The sequence below is a fragment of the Ambystoma mexicanum genome, chromosome 1q, assembly GCF_040938575.1.
Source record: "Ambystoma mexicanum isolate Mex_15411 chromosome 1q, UKY_AmexF1_1, whole genome shotgun sequence".
Taxonomy (NCBI): Eukaryota; Metazoa; Chordata; class Amphibia; order Caudata; family Ambystomatidae; genus Ambystoma; species Ambystoma mexicanum.
The window spans coordinates 848,122,349-848,142,700 of NC_090922.1; the positions used below are offsets into that span (position 1 = coordinate 848,122,349).

The 20,352-nt window shown below is 40.4% G+C and overlaps 1 protein-coding gene across 3 annotated transcripts in view; it reads right to left on the bottom strand.

Annotated features, from left to right (window-relative positions):
* Positions 1–20,352, bottom strand: part of LOC138537920 (coagulation factor XIII B chain-like) — a 656,126-nt gene that overhangs the window by 83,624 nt on the left and 552,150 nt on the right. For all 3 annotated transcript variants that reach the window (XM_069641489.1, XM_069641490.1, XM_069641491.1), the window contains one exon: positions 19,684–19,863. In XM_069641489.1, coding sequence (XP_069497590.1) covers positions 19,684–19,863 — 180 coding nt within the window. The remainder of the gene's footprint in view (positions 1–19,683; positions 19,864–20,352) is intronic.

Below are 20,352 nucleotides of genomic sequence, written 5' to 3' on the forward strand. Positions count from 1 at the left end.
CTTATTTGGGTCAATAGGGTTAGGTGCTCCGGGCCGGGCGGCATGATATATCCTGAAACGTCCCCCTAGGTCCTCAACGGGAACCTGGGGAAACGACATGTTATTTGCCATGGAGGAAGAATCTGTCCACTTAAATGTATAGAGAACACTGTGGGCTGTTTGCTCTTCACCCTCCTCTTATGTTTCATTGCCTCAGTCAATCTATATTCAGAAATGTTATTTAAGAAAAGTGGAACATTAATAGTTTGATCCCATTGATCCCTTCGCTTATCTTCCTGGAGCTCGTTGGCTAACATGACCCACTGTGCATTGCGTTTCCCTACCATCCTGCAATCAGCGTTGTAATCATCTACCAACGAAGGGGACTCCTCTGTAAGCACACACTCCTGCAAGTCTGAAAATGCAACCTGACACATATATTTTCTGGAAGAAGTGTTTGAGCACTTCGATACTGTTTTTAAGTTATTTTTCTTCCTTTTGTTTTTTATTTCTTTTTTGGAAATTCTAATATTCTGAGTGACCTGCTGGAGACGACCCCACTGTTGATTGCAGGAGTAGGGATCACAGATACGGTTTGACTCACCTGCTCATCTTGCATCACAGAAACCTAAATAGAAGCTCCTAAATGTGTGTTTGTGGCCATTGATCAGTGATCATCCTTTGTTTCCCTAACTACACAAATCAAATAGGCTAAAAGAGTGGATATTTCTAATAAACCTTTTGTATGGGCTTTCATTCCATTTAACATATCCACCTGCGTAGTCTGCATAATAATGTTATGATCATAACAATATGGGTGTCCCTTGTGAGGATACTCTTACAGGCTTTTGTGCCAAAGTAAATTATACACCCCCCAACCCCGCCTTTCGTCCACAAGATGTTCGGATAATGCTAACAGGGAAATCTCTCCCATCGAAAACAGTGGAGGAGTATTCAACAGAGAGTCATTGGGGCCTGTTGGTAGAGGCAGCACCCTTGCCAACTTGAGTTAAGGATCCTATATCCTCCATAGGAATCTGATAAGGATCATTGGTCATGATGTCATGGTGTGCAACCATAGTAAGGGCCTTCTCTTTGGAACTAACCCTATCAGATCTCAGACGATATGAGATTGAATAAACCGGCTCTGGAGATGGGGGAAGAGGCAGGGCCATTGCCCGAGACAAACTATTCCATCTAGATGTATAAACCAGAGGTGCTCTCATAATATCTTTCCTTGAGGACGCTGTACATTCTTTATTCTTCCACAATTTTTTTTAGTGTATTTTGGCAAAACAAACAAACAAGAGGCATTAAATTATGTTTCCTACAAATGGAAGCAGATTTGCTGAGCTCAGTACTCCTATCAGCCATTAGCACTTTAAAAACAACACATTTACTCGCTTTCCACATGAATGAGAACTTAAGTGCATAAGCGCCCGCCACCTCGCTGCAAGCCAGCAAACAGCCAACATCACTCTGAAGGCACTCTGGGATGCGTGGTCCGGGGGTTAAATTGATGTGCTGGGCAGTTTGTGGGTGGAGCTTCAATCCCACAATTTGAAGTTGTTTAAACTGTTAATAAATAACAGAACAATGTTAAACTTGAGCCTGATTTAGATTAATATAAATACATAGCCAAAGTCCACAATCCGGTAGTCAACGTGGATTAGGTAGTTTCCAATACCTCGCCAGTGAATACAGATTAGAAAAATTGGTTTGTAACCTTATATGAAATTGTGCCTGTTGTCTATTCATATACAAGGGAACCACCTAAAAGATCTACAAGGGAAAGTATCAGACATGAACCTGGTTTCAACACCCGAAGAACATGTTGCTGTGGAAACCCATGTGGGTCTGCCATGCCCTCCTAGATTATTAAATGTGCACTTTGATGTGGGGTTTAATCGGTACTCCTGCAAAGTAGCAAAGAGATTAACATATACGGGGTCATTCTGACCCTGGTGGTAAGGGGTTAACGGCGCCGTAAAGGTGCCGGAGCCGTCAACCCCTTACCGCCTCATTATGAGTTCTACTCGCGGGACCCGCTAAGGATGCCTGGTTTTACCAGGGGGCCTTAGTGGGTCCCGCGAGCAGCCCAGCATGCTAACAACTGGCCCGTTGTTAGCATGCTCCCCATTCCCATTGAGCCCTATGGGGGCTCGAATGGGAATGGGTTTGTACCAGGTCTGGGTTCCTTGAATGAGGAATTACTGGGCCCTCCAAAGTCAGAATGGCCTGGTAATTCCTGATTCAAGTAACCCGGACCCGAAACTGGTAAGGGGGTAGCCATGCCGCTAATAGCAGAATGGTTACCTCCTACCTGGTAATGACCCCCATAGTGTTGCTGGGTTAAAGAACATATGCTACCAGGTGAGGGTGGCAGACAAGTATCAGGCTTACTGCTAAGTGGGGTCCTCTAACTATCCACAAAATGGGTTGAGGAAGTGGTAAGACTGCTTTTCTGTCGGAAGCTCACTGAAGGTAATATACCTGAAGACATACATGATACACCTAATAAAACAGCAAATGATTTGCTTTATAATTGCATCTCTACAATTTTTCGCTCTTCTCAAAGCCGGGATCACCCTTTTGATCAATAGAATTATCCAGATACATTCCATACAATTTCATACTTAACACTCTTCAGAGATCCAACAGTCAAAAACTCAATGAAAAACATACATTGACTAGACTTACATAAAATAGTCTAAAAACACAGCACATGATAGGTTGGTTGACAAGAAGACGTGTAATAAAAAAGTGTGTGTTTAAGTACATAGACAGAAAACACTAGAATTGTCCACTCTAGCTACTCACAAAATAGTTGTCAGGTCAAATGACTTGTCTCTAAGAAGTATCACATCTCGTAAGAACAATCCTTCACAAACTGATATTAAGCTACAAAAAAGCCAACTGTGCAACCATCACACACCATTCAGTGTGACAAAGAGTGTAACAATATATTTAGAGATTACCCTTAACATGGAGAGTTCATTCCCCCCAGTTCAAGCGATACCCAATATATGATTTATTTAATTCAGTATAGTCTTGTCTATGACTCATATAGATATATCAAAAAGGGCACCTAGCTAAGCCTTGATATGCAGAGGTGGGTATACAATACTATCACAAAACAAAAAGGGTGCGAGATCACATATGACGTCCTGAGATGTCCTACTACGCACTCAGACATCCTCTTTGCTGTAATGTACAATGTGCAAAGCCACTGTTGTTGTCTTTTTTGTTACTCCAGAAAGATATCACTCTCTGCATAACACACGTTTCTATGTAAACATTAGGCCACAAATGGGAGAAAATGTGTATTGTATGAGTGAAGCCCTTTAGATTGAATTGGATGTTGCTTAATGGTACTACCGCTTTTTAAATTTTATAATATGTCCGCCTTGTTGGGTCAGAATGTAAATAAGAGATTGACTTGTTAAATAAACAATTTAGGGTCAAAGTATTGACCTACTACGAAGAGTCAATGTATGTTGTGAGTGTGTAGCAAGACATCTGAGGACATCTGAGAACGTCATAAGTGATCTCGCACCCTGAATTTTTATGTGATAATATTACGACTCATATGGAGCCATGACGATCCTTCCTCCTGTGTCCCCAATAAGCCAAGAACCTGGCCGCGGAACAGAAAGAATATATATTTATCAAATAGTAGATTAATCGGATATTTGCACCAAATGATTACACACACCACCTTCTCTGTGGTACCAAAACCAAGCTTAAATTGAAAAAACTCACTTTTATGGATTTCACTTTTGGGTCTCATGTACACAGAACACATGCCAAATAAACAGTTCAACCTTCCTGTCCCACAAACACACTCTGGAATGTCAAAATTAAACCATAACCACAAACATTACAAGATCATGAGCATTATCATTCATTGGCAAAGTTTAGATTTAAACCAATTGCAACCTTTTTCTATTTTCAAAAGCAATTTCACACATGCAGCGCTTTGTATAGTTAATTTCCCCATAATCTAAAAGTTACAAGTGAACAGGGTCAATCCAGCCTATCCAGGGAACCCAATAATCTACTTCATATAATGTAAAGTACACACCTTCATTCTTAAAATAAATGTTAATAGTCAAAAATGGATTATTACACTGATTATATTTGCGAATGCTCAACATCTTGCTATGTTATTGTAATTTTTGTTTTGACCCCGTTAGTGCTTTTACACAACAGTAGGCAATGTACTGTTTAGAATGTTTGTATTGAAATCCAAGTCCCAATTATCTTGAATATGTATATGTTACAGTATCACGCATCTTTTGCACATTTGTATTTAATGGGATGTTCTGTGTTGTGTGTACAACTAGACCAATGGGTCTCCATTTTTTACTATAAACATTAATTGTAGGAACAAAGGTATGTCTTCTATAGTCTATGAAGTAGATTATTTGGTTCCCTGGATAGGCAGGATTGACCCTGTTCACTTGACACTTTTGGATTATAGAGCACCCCTGGGCAGAATAGGGTCTCAACAAGGAGCCATTCACGTTATTTAGTAAATGTCCCTGCATACCTGAAAATGCTAGAAGTTTTGAAAACACAACAGACTTTTGATAATATTTTGGATTGATAGAATCCTTCTTCCTTCTTCACGCTGAAGCAGTAAACAAGTCCTCTTCTGTCAGGGTCACTTTATCACTCTCAGGAAAGAGGTTGCATTTTTCAATTAGTAATTACACATGGTTTAACTTACCAAAGCACTTCTCTATCCAGTACCAAAAACCCAGATTTTAGTTATATTTAAGACACCTCTGCTTAAATGTCAGGTATGAGGAAGTCTGTGGTGGAGGGTAACAAGAAAAATAGTTATACCCACTTGCATTAACAGACTATAGTTTGTATCCACAGTGGGAATGAGTTTTGTTAATTTTGAATGTTAACAAAATCACCCCATATTTTTAGCGATGGGGGAATTAATTACTTCCATACCCCATATCCATTCACTAAGCGGAAGGTATTAAATCAAACAAATCCCCACACTTGATTCTGTTGGACAAACTACTTGCATTGGATTTCTAGGTTCGGCGCTCACAAAAAGACATCAGCATTTCAGGACCCTCTCATGGAGAAGCACAGGGATCTGGTCAGGCACTTCAGTCATGGCTAGTCATAGCATTCATCCCTCTATTTTGTGCTCCTTGCAAAAGTCCCAGCCACTTTAGACTTTCACAATTCCTGTCTGTTAAGTGTGCATCTAGCTTTCAGCCCTGTCAAGGTTAAATTCTGCCAGCCTCTTTCAGCATTCACCCAGATGACTTTGAGGCAGTTCTCCCTCTCTGCCTTTTGCATCCACTTTTTTAACCTAAAAGCCACAAATTTGAAATATTGAAATCAGGAGGTTTTAACTTATAAACCCTATATATTTATTGGACTCCTATCGTCCTCTCTACCCAAAAGCCCAGCCCCTCTCTGTGGATATGCCTTTAGAGTTAGGTAGTTGAAATGATGGGAAGGATAAACCCACCCACCGAAGTTCTCATTAAGACACTTTTACATTTTTCACCTAAAAAGTCACATTAGAAAAAACATTGATTTTACAAATAAACATAACAACATATATATTTTTGGGTTTCTCTAATCATGCCGCACTTGATGAACTAACTCACATCTTGCAGGAGATTGCAGGTCTGCTGATGGTTTTTTGCCCTTTACTCACACATATTAAAGGTCTGTATCACCAAACTTTACACCCAGTTACATGATTCCCGATGCTACTACCTCCACAACTTTCGATCTTGTGAAATTTTCTGAGGAGTTAGAAATACATTTTAGATTGTTAGAGGGTTTCCAAAAGTCGAATTCTGATGGCAACAAAACAGCCTTGGGATGAGCTTTAGAATGATACATGTCCCATTTCTGTAGGTAACAATGTTGCAAAGTTAATGGGCAAACCATTATTACTAATATAAACCTTTGCAACATAATTACATACATATTATTCTGACCATCAAACAGCCCTCTAAGTTTCAGTTCTTTTTCGAGGTTTCATTTCCACCCATAGCATATGCTCCAGTCAGTTGTCCATTGTTGATTTTAGCCTGGTGTAAAGTAATCAGCCGTTCCTCTTCCAAGGCTATTGGATGAACTGACTTATCTCTGAGAAAAGGCCCTGATATTATCCCTTCCTGGTCACTTGAGCATTCTGAATAGAAACTGGACCCTTCTCAGGAAATAGAAACTTAAGCCAGGCCTCTCGAAACAGACATTTATATTTGTGAGGGTACATTTTCTCATCATCTCATCATGATATGTTCATTTTGGCAAAGGAAATTCTAACACAATAGGCTTCAATACAAGGTTGGGGGTAGCCTTGCTGGTAAAAAAAAGGCTACCTCCAAACTTGCAAGAAAGTCTGGCAGCTGCGAATGGGCAATTACCTGGGTATTCCGGCCCTGCCGAACCCGGTAATTGCCCTTTTGTGGGTGCCAGAATTGGGTGATCCCCATTCTCATTTGACCACCCTAGGACACAATGGGAATGGGGATGGGGATGCCTGTAGCACCGGCACTGTTCATAATGGTGCCTGTGCTAAAGGCATGCTGTGTTTGCAGGTGCCTTTGATTCTGCCAGGTCACACAATGGTACCGGTAAGCTTACTGGTACTGTTGTATCCAGACCGGCAAGCTCATAATCAGGCCCTAAGCGTTTATTATTTCAGCTGCACAATGCACCCACTTCCATGATCGCAGTTTCTGTGTTTGCAAATGCCATGCTTTCCATGTAGAATAAGCCTTTACCATTCACATGCATGACCCAATCAGTACATGGAATTCTCTTAATTTAAAACAGCATTTTTAAGCAGCAGCGACTGAAATACTGCCTTTCATTTTTCTGCATTATGCTTTCCATGTAGAATAAGCCTTTATCATTCACATGCATGACCCAATCACTACATGGAATTCTCTTAATTTAAAACAGCATTTTTAAGCAGCAGCGACTAAAATACTGCCTTTCATTTTTCTGCATTAGGTAATGAAGGGTAGGTCTTTGGTTTATTTTTTTGTTCTTTGTAATTTACACAGACCCCTTTCATTTTAGTCTCTGGAAACAGCATTTTGAAGTGTAAGTTTAAAATGAAATAATGCCTTTTTGTCTGTGAACTCACAGTATGTTTTCTAGATACTGCACGTTTTAGGCTTCTGTCAGCCAGCAGTGTGTTTCCCATGTGAAGCACTTTTTAGGCTCAACATGGCTCAATGTATTTCCTTTTGTTTTTGGCCATAAATATCCCACATGAGTACAACTGAAATGAACACTTAATCACCCATAAGTATCAATTGCTCTATGACACTTAGAGGACAACAACCGACTTTTGTTGAGTCAATTAACCACATATATGTCATAATGGTAGACTAATTCAAAGAGTGTCAGAGAAGGATGCATCACTTGACTCCCTAAGGGAGCCCTGCATAGGACATACCAATATATCAGATCATAATCTGCCAAGCAATTAGATCAATGAATACTCACAAATCCAGGTAGCTGCCATCACCACAAGCTCTAATACTGAATGCCAAACATACTAAGATGCACACAGATACAGGCTTTAATCGAAACCTCAAGAACCGGCCTGTCAACTGCAAACATATCACAACTCAAACAACTTACAACCTCCATCTTATACATCAAAGACGCCTACGAACTTTGAACAACGCACTTTGCCTGAAGACAGTATAATCCTGAATGACAAAACAAAAAGGGGTATCCAGTGAAAATATTGATAGCAAAAATTGTAGTCAGTGAAAAATGTGTGATGAAAATAAATACCTCTGCAATGAAAATGTTGGCACGCAAAAAGTAGTCCCAAAATACAGCTGAAAGGTAGCCAAACATGTAGTGCTGCTAGGATAATTATTAGGGTCGAGAAGGGTGTTTTGGGCTTGTGATTGCCGGGTTTAGAGTTAGGCTAGGGAGTTAGGGTGGGATAGGGATTAGGGTAAGAGTAAATATTTTGGTTAGAATTAGGGTACAAATTAGGGTCAGGGTGGTTGCTGAGGGGTCTGGTTAGTCGTTACCGTAGATTAAGTCTCAGGGTATGAGTTATGGTAAGGCTAGGGCTAATAGAGTAATGGTAGGGGTATGTTTTTTTAAAGAAAGGGCTAGGGATGTTGGGGAAGGCTGGTGATGTTGGCGTAGGATAGGAGTTAAAATAAACCTACTGGTTAGAGCAAAGTGTTATTTATTTATTTGGTTTTGTATAGCACTGGGCAGCCCTAAGGCATTGTAGCGCTTGTTGCACTAGGCGTGTTGGTTACATAGTTTAGATACATACAGGTTACAGTCATGAGAAATTACAAGTTCCTTACAAGGGTTACAGTGACACAGTGTGTTGGAGTTCAAGTGGTAATGCAAAGTACTTAATTGAACAGTTTAGTTTTAAGCATTTTTCTGAAACCAGTATAAGATTTTTCATTTCTCAGAGCTGTGAGGAGGGCGTTCCAATTTTTTGGTGCTAGGTGTTGGAAACTGGCGCCGCCTGCTTTGTGTCTTCTGAAGGATGGGACGTAGATCTGGTTGGTGAGGTGAGATCTGGTGGGTCTGGACGATGTGCAGGGGGTGATCCTTTTGGATAAGTAAGGGGGGGCATTGAGTGAGAGGCACTTGTGTGTAATAGCTAGTATTTTGAATAGAATGCATTCTTTGACTGGGAGCCAGTGTGCGTCTTTTCTTGCTTGGGATTTATGTTCTCTTTTGGGGATACTTAGTGCAGCTCTAAGGGCATTGTTTTGAGTCACTTGTAATTTGTGTAAGTTTTTGGCAGAGGTACCCAGGAAGAGAGGATTGCAGTAGTCAAGTTTGGTGCCGACAGTGGCTCTGGCGATGGATAGGCAGTTTTGTATCGGGAGGAAGGGTTTGACTGCGTTGATGATTTTTTTGGTGAGTGCAGCAGACAAGGCTATGGCATTGACCTGTCGGGGTCATAGATAGGGAGGAGTTGAGATAGACCCCTAGTGTTTTTACTGCTGAGGATACTGTGAAAGTGGTGTTGTCGATGGTGAATGAGTTGTATTGTGATGATAGTTTGTTTAGCGTTTCTTTAGTGCCCGCTACGAGGATTTCTGTCTTATCTCCGTTGAGACAAAGACCATTGGCTGCCATCCAAGTTTGGATTGCGGCGTAGATGTTGTTTAGGGTGGCTGCATCTTGTTCATAAATGCTGGTGAGAGGGATGAAGACTTGTGTGTTGTCAGCATAGTTGGTGTATGCTATGTTGCGATTGTCTAAGTCATTGAACAGAGGAAGGGTGAAGATGTTGTATAGAGTGGGTGCAGTACATGAGCCTTGTGGTACTCCACAGTGAATAGTGGTGGGTGGGGCAGCGGCCGAGTCAGAGAACACTCTCATGAGTCTTCCACGGAGGAAGGAGTCAATCCAGGCTGTGGCTTCTGGAGAGAAGTGGGCAGAGTTTTGTAATTGCTTGTCTAGGATCTCATGGTTGACGAGATCGAAGGCAGCTGACAGATCCAATAGAAGGAGGAGTGCAGGTTTGCCTTTGTCCATGACATCTCTGAGTTGTGTTTTTAAATCTAGTAGAGCAGATTCTGTTCCATGACCTGGACGGAATCCCAATTGGCTTTTGCCTAGTATTTTATTTTCTTCTAGGAATTGTTGTATCTGTGTGTATGCTACCTTATCCAAAATTTTGAACAGGAATGGTACGGTAGTGATGGGTCTGTAGTTGGTGGCTATTTCAGAGTCTGGTGTGGGTTTCTTCAGAAGTGGGTGTAGCCATGCCTCTTTTAAGCAGTCAGGGACTGTATTTGAGTTAAAGGAGGCATTGATGAATGTTTTAATAAATGTGACTAGGGTTTCATAGCAGTCTTTGACTAATTTAGCCAGACATGCGTCACCTTTGCAGTTGAAAGGTTTGATTTTTTTGACTATTTCTATTACTTCAAGTGTGGTCACTTCCCTGAAAGAGAATGGTTTGATTTTTAGTGGGTTGATCTTGTTTTCATGGTCGGGTGTGAGATTGATGATTATGGAGAGGTTTTTGTGATGTACTAAAATCTTATCTTGGAGGAGCTCAATTTTATTAATTAAGGCTGTTTGCACATTGGTGCACCATGCTACGTCTTTGTTGATTTCTAGTGATTTGGTGGCTGGGATGGAACGTTTTCTGTAGATGGCGAATAGTTCTTTAGATTCTGAGGTGGCTTTGGTAATTCTGTTGTTGTAGGAGGAGGATTTGGAAGTTATTATGCCTTTTTTGTAGCTAGGGGGAATGGATTTATAGGCCAACAGTGTATCGTCCTGTGGGGAGGCTAGCCGTTTCTTTAGAGCTCTCAGTTTTTGAGTTCAGAGTTCCTTGAGTTCAGTAGTGAACCAAGTGTTGTTGTGTTTTATCTTTTTAGCTTTTTTGTTCTGAAGAGGTGCAAAGGCTTCAATGGCTGATTCCATCACTGAGTTGTATGTTGCTGCGAGTACAGAGGGGTCTATGGAGGTGGGGTGAAGGATGGATGGGGTGTCTAGGAAGGGGAGGATGTTTTCTTTGGTAAGGTTACGGGCACTTCTGGCTAAGGCCTGAGGGATAGGTGAGACAGTTAGGGTAAGGTTAGGATTTGAGAAAGGGTTTAGGTTAGGGCAAGGGCTATGTCATTTGTGGAGAGCTGGTGATGGGGTTGGAGTACAGTTCAATTTTCTATTGAGCAACATGCAAATACAATGCTTTAGTGCCCTGAAGGGTTAGTGTTCTGAATAATTTCAGGCTAGTAATTAGAATAAGAGGAAGGTTTAGGAACAGAGTTGGGGTGATTGTGGATGTTTTATTAGAGGTTTGGGTAATTGTTAGGGTTGCAGCATTGTACTTTTTGGTATTTAAAAGTCCCTTTTTTGTTACCTTATTACTGGCAGCATTTTCACACTTTGCATTGATTGTATTGACTACATATTTTAAAATGACTTTTTGCTGGGTACATTTTCACATGACTACATTTTCCTGGGGACATTTTCACAAAGAACCAAAAAAGACTGTTAGGTACATTTACAAGAGTTAATCTCTGTATGGCTGATCCTTGACTAAGGAAATCCTGTGGTCTCTGCCCACCACAATGTTTATAGGTGACATTGGGAAGAGACCTTGCAAATGGAAGATGTTCTGGTCTATGAATACCTGCTACATAAATGCAGTGTCATGGTGGATCTCCGCTCTAAACCACAATCACTTGCTTACATGTCTGTGTGAGTAGTAAGAGGATGGACCAGCCTCATAATTATTGAAGACAACATCAGATCTTTTTACTCTGTTTTTTGTGATGCCATATTCCATCTGACAAAAGTCACCACAGATTCCGTGCCTCTGTCTGGTCTAAAATCGGAATGCCAAATCATCAAATACGAGTATAGCGTCTATTTACTTCTTCAAACATATTGTGAGTGTATTTTTTATATGTTTAGCCCAAAATATTTTTGAAACTGAAAAAAACAGATATTTTTGCCTAATGCCACATTAATATTTTTCAACTCAGTTGCGATTATATTGTGCTTTGCTTATGTGCTCCAGGGGTCAGTGTCTGAACCTTTCCTGAATATGCTGATTTTTGGCTTTTGAATCCTGTTCGATACTGCTTTGCAGCACCCTTTTCAGTCTGCTTTTGCAATCTGCCTGTTTTTTTAACCTTTCCTTGATTTTAAGATTTTTACTTCTGAAACCCTTTCCTGTTTTGCTGTTAAAGACATTGAGTGATTCAGGAGACAGCCGTGGAGTGTCTAGTGAGCACAGGCAGCAGCCCTCGAAGCGGAAGTGACGGCTTGGGAGCAGCATTTTAACACATGAAGCTTTTCTGTGTGAAAGCGAACACTTTCTTGCCTGCTGCTGTTGCCTGCAATCCTGCGCTGGGAGTTTTCAAGAACTCGCGCTATACAAACGCTCGCTTCCAGGAGGAGGGGGTGCACTGTGGCTGTCACGTGACTGCTCACATGACCTTCCATCGCCACAAAGCACAGCTCAGTCCACCCTTGTGGCGTTAAGCCCGGCGGGGTAAAGGGCGTTGGCTGTTATGCGGCTGTTTGGCACTGGTTGAGCACTGTGGCTTCTCAACTGTTTTGCCAATCTAATAGAAAGCCCGCGTCAGTAAAGGGTGCAAGTTTGTGACTGTTGTCTGTTTGCTGTGCGCAGGGCGATGGACGTTCATTCCCATCCATTGCAAACACAGATCTTTACCCCGGAACAGCAAGGAGATTTCAGTCCAGCAATGTCGATGTTGGATGGCGGGCCACAAACAAGAGGAAAGACTCTACAACAACGATGTATTCTAAACCCATGGACGCTAGTGAAACCATCAGGACGCAAAGCGAAGGTAAGCCCTCAATCTGAGAGTGACATGACATGTGAATGAATATTTCGCATTCAGATGGACACATTACTGCTAACCACCAGGCCATAAAATGATCTACACAGATACCCTCTCTATACACATTAGCTGTAAAAGCAGCAGGGTTAAGAGAAGATCTGGTAAAACGACCGGGGCAAAGAAATTCAAAACAAGGATGTAAACTACTAACTCTTCCATCGCAGATTGGAATACCAGCAATAGATTTGAGCCAACAAATATACTCACCGCTCAATGTCGAGACAGTAGATATAAATCCGGCACTATTTCAGTCTCCTTTTGAAGTAACCGATCTTGAACTTCTGAATGCAACAAATCAAACTGACAAGTTGACTGAAATCAGTCCCCTTGGTGACAAAGTGTCTCCTGATATCAAGACCCCATGCCAGGATGACAATAATAGCAAAAGGAGCATGAAATCAAAAAAAACTGCAAACGATAACTACTATTAAGACAAATGAAGAGTCTGGCATCAATATCACAAGCGACTATAAGCATGTGGAGGGACAGTTAAAGTCAACCTGGGAGCTACACAGTAAAGAACCTATAAAATGTGTGGCCCCCATAGCTTCTGCAAACAAGCTCGAAGTTATATGTAAAACCATACTTCAGAAGGATATGCCAAAGCACCTCACCATAGAAACTTGCCCACAGCCAAATACTAATGAGGTGACCAGTCCAAGAAGAAAATTGCAGACAGCTCAGGATGCTCGAGACAGTCGCCTGTTTGATAAACTAATGGCTGACTATCTTGCTGCTGAAGCCAAATTAACTGCAAGTTTCCAAGAAGAGGTACAAAAATCAACAAAAAAAAAGAAGGGAAAAAAATGCATGAGATGGCTAAACAGCCGTACTATTCGGAGGCTAGTCGACAAGCCACCACCAGCACCCCAATAACAAAACTGCCAGGAATTAAAAATTGTGCTTCAAAATTAACTGGACATTGGGACTCCACACCAAATGTATCAGTAGCGGCTGTAAAGGTTCAGCAAGAACAAGATGAGGAGGTAATAAATTCCATCTCAAATGGATGTCAAGTCCAAGCAAACGAAATAAACTCTAATCGCGAGACTGGAGTTACATCAAACCTATCATCAGCAGCGACCATACAAATTATTAACCACGTGCTTGCAGCCACAGCCACTGCGTTAGGCCCGTTCATTAAACTTTATCAATCATTACAAGATACTATAAATAATCAAGTGGCAATGATGACAAATGTTTTTTTCAAAAATAACAGCCATTGATGAATTTACAAAGCTTTGGCCAGGAAGCAGAACATTCGATGCGGTGGCAGTCAATACAAAAAGAGCAGTTGATCAAAGATCAAGCATCAAAAGATGATCTAATGGCAGCATTAATTGAATCCATTAAATGGATGCACCAAAATGAAATTAGAAAAGAATCCCTGCCTTCAAGCCCTTGCTCAAGTCTAACTAGTAGGGTTAATCCCGCAATTTCAAATGGAATGGTGGACTTAGAGATGCAGTCAGATATCATGCATAGACCTCCAGCAGCTTTATATCCTTCTGTTGCCATCGCAATGAAAACAACAACATCACACCGAGCGTGAGCACGGAGGGGCTACAAAATAGCCCAAAGATTAAAGTAAGAAAGACTGACCTAGTGGTCCAACCATCAAAGCAAGGTTTTTTTAAATGTTGACCTACAAGAAAGACCTTTTAAGAATCCAATGGAAAAATGCAAAGGCAGCACTACTGAAAGACCACCTATTCAGGCAGCACATAAAAGCAATGATCAGGCTGAGACAACGAAGGATGATCAAATAAATTCTTTCTCCTCCTTTGGAATTTTTTCTGGGTCAGCCAAAGTAGGAAATCTGAATAGGAAAGAAAAAATTAGCTGTACAGAAAATTTGAAGATAAAGAAGCTGCTGGAGCGCAAATCGAAATTAAAGAAATCATTATGTCAGACAGCAAAGTCTTTCATCCGCAACCTTCCCACTTCCCGTAAGGCATCGCTGTTTGTCCGCGCGATGACAAAAGACAAACCAACCGATACTCAGGAAGTTGTAACAACTTTAGAAAAGACCTTTGGTGGACCATCCTTATCAAAAAGCATAAACATAACGAAACGTAGGAGATTAGAGTCTGAAGATCAAGAAATCTCTTTATCTGCTACGTCAACTAATTTATGTGATTTATCAACATATTCCGATGACCAGTTAACAGAGGTAACAAGTGTCTCTGAGTCAAAAGTCTTAATGCCTCAAAAAGAAACAAGAAAAAAGTCACACGGAGAAGAGAAATCAAACTTAAAAGTTAACGATGCTAGAGTAACCTCCCCGCCTGATGTCAAAAGACTAAGGATTATTCCACAATGGCATAAAGTGAACTCTAATGTACATTGCAAATTAAACCCGAAACTTACTCTAGTACAACAACAGAAAGCAACTAATTCTAGCACAAATCCACCGCAGGGCCGTAAACACATCAAAGAGTGCGCACAAATAAAACTAAGATTACAAAATATCCACTCAGATGATCCTAATGTCAACTTAAACCGAGGTAACATCATGAAACTATTTAAATACATTCCTGCACTGCGCACTGTAACCTCTGAGGACATAATGATCAGAGAATATGCAACCGAGAGAACCTCATACCAAGTGCGGTTACACATCAATTCTCAGGCCGTTAGAAGAACGCTTTTTGATACAAAAGATGATATTTTACTATATGGTTTCGATCTCTCTCTTGAACCAGCGAGTGAATTTAACGCTGATCATGCCTCTAATGACAAATCTGTCTTATCGACACAAATGGATCAAAGAAGAGAACAACTAAGGCACCACTTTTCTAGAACAAGTCATGTCAAACAAGCTATGCCATCACCACAACATGAAACAAAAAGGAGATATCATACCATCTCGCGAAACTAGCTAGGAAGTGATCCCCAGGACCAGAACTATAACTTAATTTCTTGGAATTCGAGAGGGTTTGTACACCTGCTGAATGATTTTTCAGTAGCCCTTGATCAAAACTTTGCCCTTTGTTTACAAGAAACATGGCTGCGGGAGCCACCGACCCGAGATGGTTACACGATTTTACTAAATCCAGCAGGAAAAAAATCAAAACGGACAACCCTTTTCAGGACTCTTGATGATGATCAAACATTCCCTTTCTTGGCATGTCAAGGAATTACAAACCCAAATGTATTTGTCCAAGGAGTATTAATTGAACATCGAGGGGCTCTTAACATTGAAAAAGCAAGGACCTTGCTAATAAATGTTTATTGGAACGTTGCAAAGATTAGTCCTTCGAAACTAGTAAATTCTGTGACAACAATGATGGATATTTACATAACCAGTGAAAAAGATTTGGAAATTTTGGAAATAATTATTTGTGGAGACTTGAACAATTCATGGTTCGAGTTTGACAAATCCACGAACAAACAAAGGCCTATAAAGTTTGACAAATTAACAGCTGAGGAAAAATTGTGGCAAGCGGCAATGAGTAGCAGAAATTGCATTATGATGAACAGACATGTTAAAGGTGATATACCAGCCAATACAACCTGGCAACAAATGTACAAGCAGAAAACGTTAGATTACATTTGGATTTCACATAACATGTTAAGAAAGGTCACACAATTAAATGTCATTCCAACTCTTAATAGCGATCATCTACCGCTAAAGTGGACCTGGCATGAGACCAAGCAAGATCTACCGACCAGATATGCCCATGCTGTTGCCATGAATGCAAGTGGAAATCGCCTTCGATTGAATGGTAATCAGATCTGCCAGTTGACCGATATATTCGGAAAAGAGACAGCACCGCATGACCCAAATTATGCACCGTTGTTACAGAAATTCTTAGTGAAAACAAATGCTAAGGGGCAGTTGGTCACCAACACCAACATAAATTTAGCAAGCTGTTGTTGAAAGAAAAAAAATCTTTTCTGCGAGACATAAGAAAAATTAAGAAATCAAAAAACATTATGCGAGACGATCATTTCCGACATCGTCGACAACGATACAGAAACTGGGTTAAAGCATTTGCTACTCAAAGAGACCAAGAACGGGCTGAATTAATGCTTCAATTATTTCAAAAACATAATTCGCGAGAAATTTGGGCTATTTTGAACACTGGTCATACAAAATGTAACCAACTACCGATCAATGAAGTAGCGCCCCACACTTGGGAATCTTATTTCTTTAAAGTGTTTAATGATGGAGAGAAAAATAAGAATATAACCCAAAAGACATCAACTGAACGATGGAATGTAGCAGAATCTAGCTCTGAAATTCTGGCAGCAATTGAGCAGTTGAAAAATTTGAGAGCCGTCGGAGCAGATAACATCTCAAACGTGATGCTCAAACAAGAAGCAGAATGATGGGCACAGTTCATTGTAGTACTATTTAAAAAAATAGCAATCACACAAGTAGTCCCGTCATCCTGGCGCACAGCGGTGGTAATACCAATACACAAAAAGGGGTCAAGGGCTGACCCAAGTAACTACCAGCGTTTGTAGATGTGAAGCAAGCCTTCGATAAAATAAATCGAAATCTCCTTTGGCAAAAACTAAGGAAATGGCAATGTCCAGCGAATATACTGGAGCCGATTATAGCCCTCCATGAAGCTACATCGATACGTATTCGGACAAACCAGAGTGGTGATCTGACAAACATAATTCCAACATCAAAATGAGTAAAACAAGGCTGCCCATTGGCAGCTCTGTTATTTAAGCTATTCATCTCTGATTTACCGGACGAACTAAAAGAGGTGCAATGTTTTCCGCCAAAAATAAATGGTCAAGCACTAAACTGCATTATATATGCAGATGATATAGTTCTGGCAGATCACACACCAATAGGCCTTCAGCGACTGCTAACAAAACTAAATATATACTTAATAAAGAACATGCTCGAAATCAACACAGAAAAAAACAAAATCATAAAAATGACGAACATGAAGGGGCAGAAAAATAGAAACTATAAATGGTTTGTTGCAAATAAAGAGATTGAGACAACGACGACAATACGTTATCTTGGAATCATTTATAATACATCAATCCGAGAATGGCCTTGGTATCAAGACTTGAAAAATAGAATGACAACTTATGCGCTACAAGGGCTAAAAATACATGACGACTATGGTAAATTCTCCATCCAACCAGTATTGACATTCTATTTGAATAAAGTTATACCGGCCATCACATTCGGAGCCGAATGTGCCTGGAATCTTGACTTCAAAGTATGGGATGTTTTTGAAGGGTTGTTCTGGCGCAAAGTTTTAAGATTACCTCGATACGTCTCAATGACAACATTGCGCCATGAACTGGCGATCACCTCTCTGTATAATACAACTGTCTGGAAAGCATGTACATTGTTACGCAAAATAAGAGATCATCCTGGTGAACCAGCATATAAAATACTTAAAGTGAATCCAGCAGATCTAACATCAAATATCTTAAAGGACTGGGCTCACAAAGTGGATCAAATTTTGATAGCAGCCGACATTGACATAGAGTCTCTTCAGTGGCATCCGCAATTGGTTAAAAAACACCTCCAACTATGGTGTTCGATCCAGAATAGTGAAAGAAGAGCGTCTCAGAAAAACGCTCTTCTGCTACAACTCACAACGAACAAATTAAATTTACAACCCAAATATCTACTAAAATGTCCATCTCGACACCATCGAGACCAATTTTTGTGGCTGCGGGTAAACGCCCTACAGACAAAGGAGATGAGATGGTTAAGAAAAGATCCTGATTTAAAAAACATTCTGTGTAGACACTGTGGAAAAACTGTTGAATCACTCTACAATCTGATCACAGAATGTGAAGCAATCTCAAATCAGAGGAAGCTTTATCTAGGATTTTGTTTTCCTTTAAACAGAAACGAAAAAGAATGGTGGTCGCGTGTGACTTCAGGACATAATATGAAAATAACTTGTGCAATTATTGATTTTTTGGATGTAATTCTAAAAAGAAATTTAGATGGATCAGTCTAAAAGAGTCTATCAAATAACTCAAGCTAGATTGTCTGTGCATTTGAAAGTCCAAAGTGGTTATATAGATTTTGTGATAAATGTTTGTGATAAAAGTTTGCATAAACTAAAAATTCACAATAAAAAAAATAGAAAGAAATTGTGCTTTGAGGTCTCAACATCACGTGTGAGGGGAATCCTGCTGAGTATCAAATGCATCTGATAGAGACATGATTCAGGTCCCTAATGTATCCAGTTTTAGCTCATATGTGAAATATTTGTGTCACATTGCGCAAGCCGAATTTGTCAAAGAACGTGAAGAGGAAGGAAGGCTTCTGTAGACTTACAAATACTTAGTATGCAGGTGTCCTCGGGCTATTTGACCCACCCAATATATACCCAGGCCTCAGACATTGTTCTTGTCTCTACAAGCACTGATCCCGTTCTCCATCTGCCTGCTTACTCCTGCTATAGTCATGGCCACCAGTGAAATGTGATGGTGCTTTGTTAGTATTTATCCTTTTGCTCATGTTTGTAATTGGTGTTTTCTTTCATTAATTGCTTACATTTGCACTTCCTCTGAGTGTCTGTTAAATTTTGTATTTATATTATTATGGATATGTCTGTTTTTGAAGTTGTGTACAACTGTAAGCATATTACATGCTACCGTCTTCAGCAGGTCTTCAAAATCAAATCTCCAGTCCCGTGCACTTCTGCTAAGTCCTTCCTCTAACTTCAAGCGTAGGTCTTGTGTAATGTATCTTCCACATCAAGCTACAAAGGCACACCACCTCCTCTCTGGGCATCTTTGCCCTCAACAGTACCCAAATCCTGGGGCATCGCGGTGCAGACTTTCTCTGAATTCAGTGGTAGTTTCCAGGATGTCTGTGGTAAGCAGTGCACACACATGAGCCGGGTGAAGGGTGACACTTGAGGCGTATAGGGGGTGGGCTAAATCTACTGCATAACGTGATGGTGGGCAAGGTGCTGGCATGTAGAACATGGGGCAGAGATTGTGATCACTTGCAATGGGTTGAGTATATGGGAACTTGATTGTAATCCGTGGCAATAGAAGTGAAAAGGGGTATTCTTCTGGCAATCCATGCCAATGTGGTAGGTAGCTAGACATTTAATGGCATTCTGTCTCAACGGGGTGAATAATTTGCCATTTTATATTGTTGGAGCTAGGGCTGACCTAGCTGCTTAATACATGTACATCTACATAATATATAAATGCTATGAGTGATTAGATTAGTCTCAGAGTGAACCACATTTATAAATCAAGGGCCTAAAACAAAGCCATTCATGCTGTATATTAGAGAGCATTACGGGAAAATAGGTTTGTAAAAATACTTGGATGTTTAACATATACATATACTGACTGATGCACTGTGGAGGCGACGTCCATGTTCCTTTCACACATGTTATGTGTGCGGAGCCATAACGTTTGTAGTTTTCCTCGCAGTCATACATGATTGTATCGCCATTGTAATACGCTGCTTTCATGCTTCCCTCTTCTATGTTAGCCAATGTAGGGGGTGGTGGGCATTGTTCTTCAGTCTCTACAAAAAACAAGGCATGATTAAACATCCACACTATTGTGGCATTAAATAAACCACAGTCTACAGAATGAATTTCAGAGTGATGCATTTACTGAATAATTGATAGGGATTTCCATCTGGAACTCTCTTTTTCCCAATTATCAACTTTGAAATGCAGTGGATTAGGAAGCCTATGCTTTATGGCTAGCAAAATATAAATGCGATACTCTATAAGAGCATGGCAATTACTACTCCCACATAGTCCAGGAACATAGACCTTGCACTCCATTAGACCATCTATGCTTGTAACTATGCCTGCAACATTCTACAACCTAGGCTCCTAACTATGTTTCTAACTATGCCTGTAATCTTCTGTAACCACTATTCTCATGTACATCCAGCGCCCAGATGCCTATGGGTTCGGGGCACGTTATAAATGACAACTTAAACAAATAAATACATGATGTAATAACTTGGATATAGACACACACCTTTTCTGTACAAAAGTTT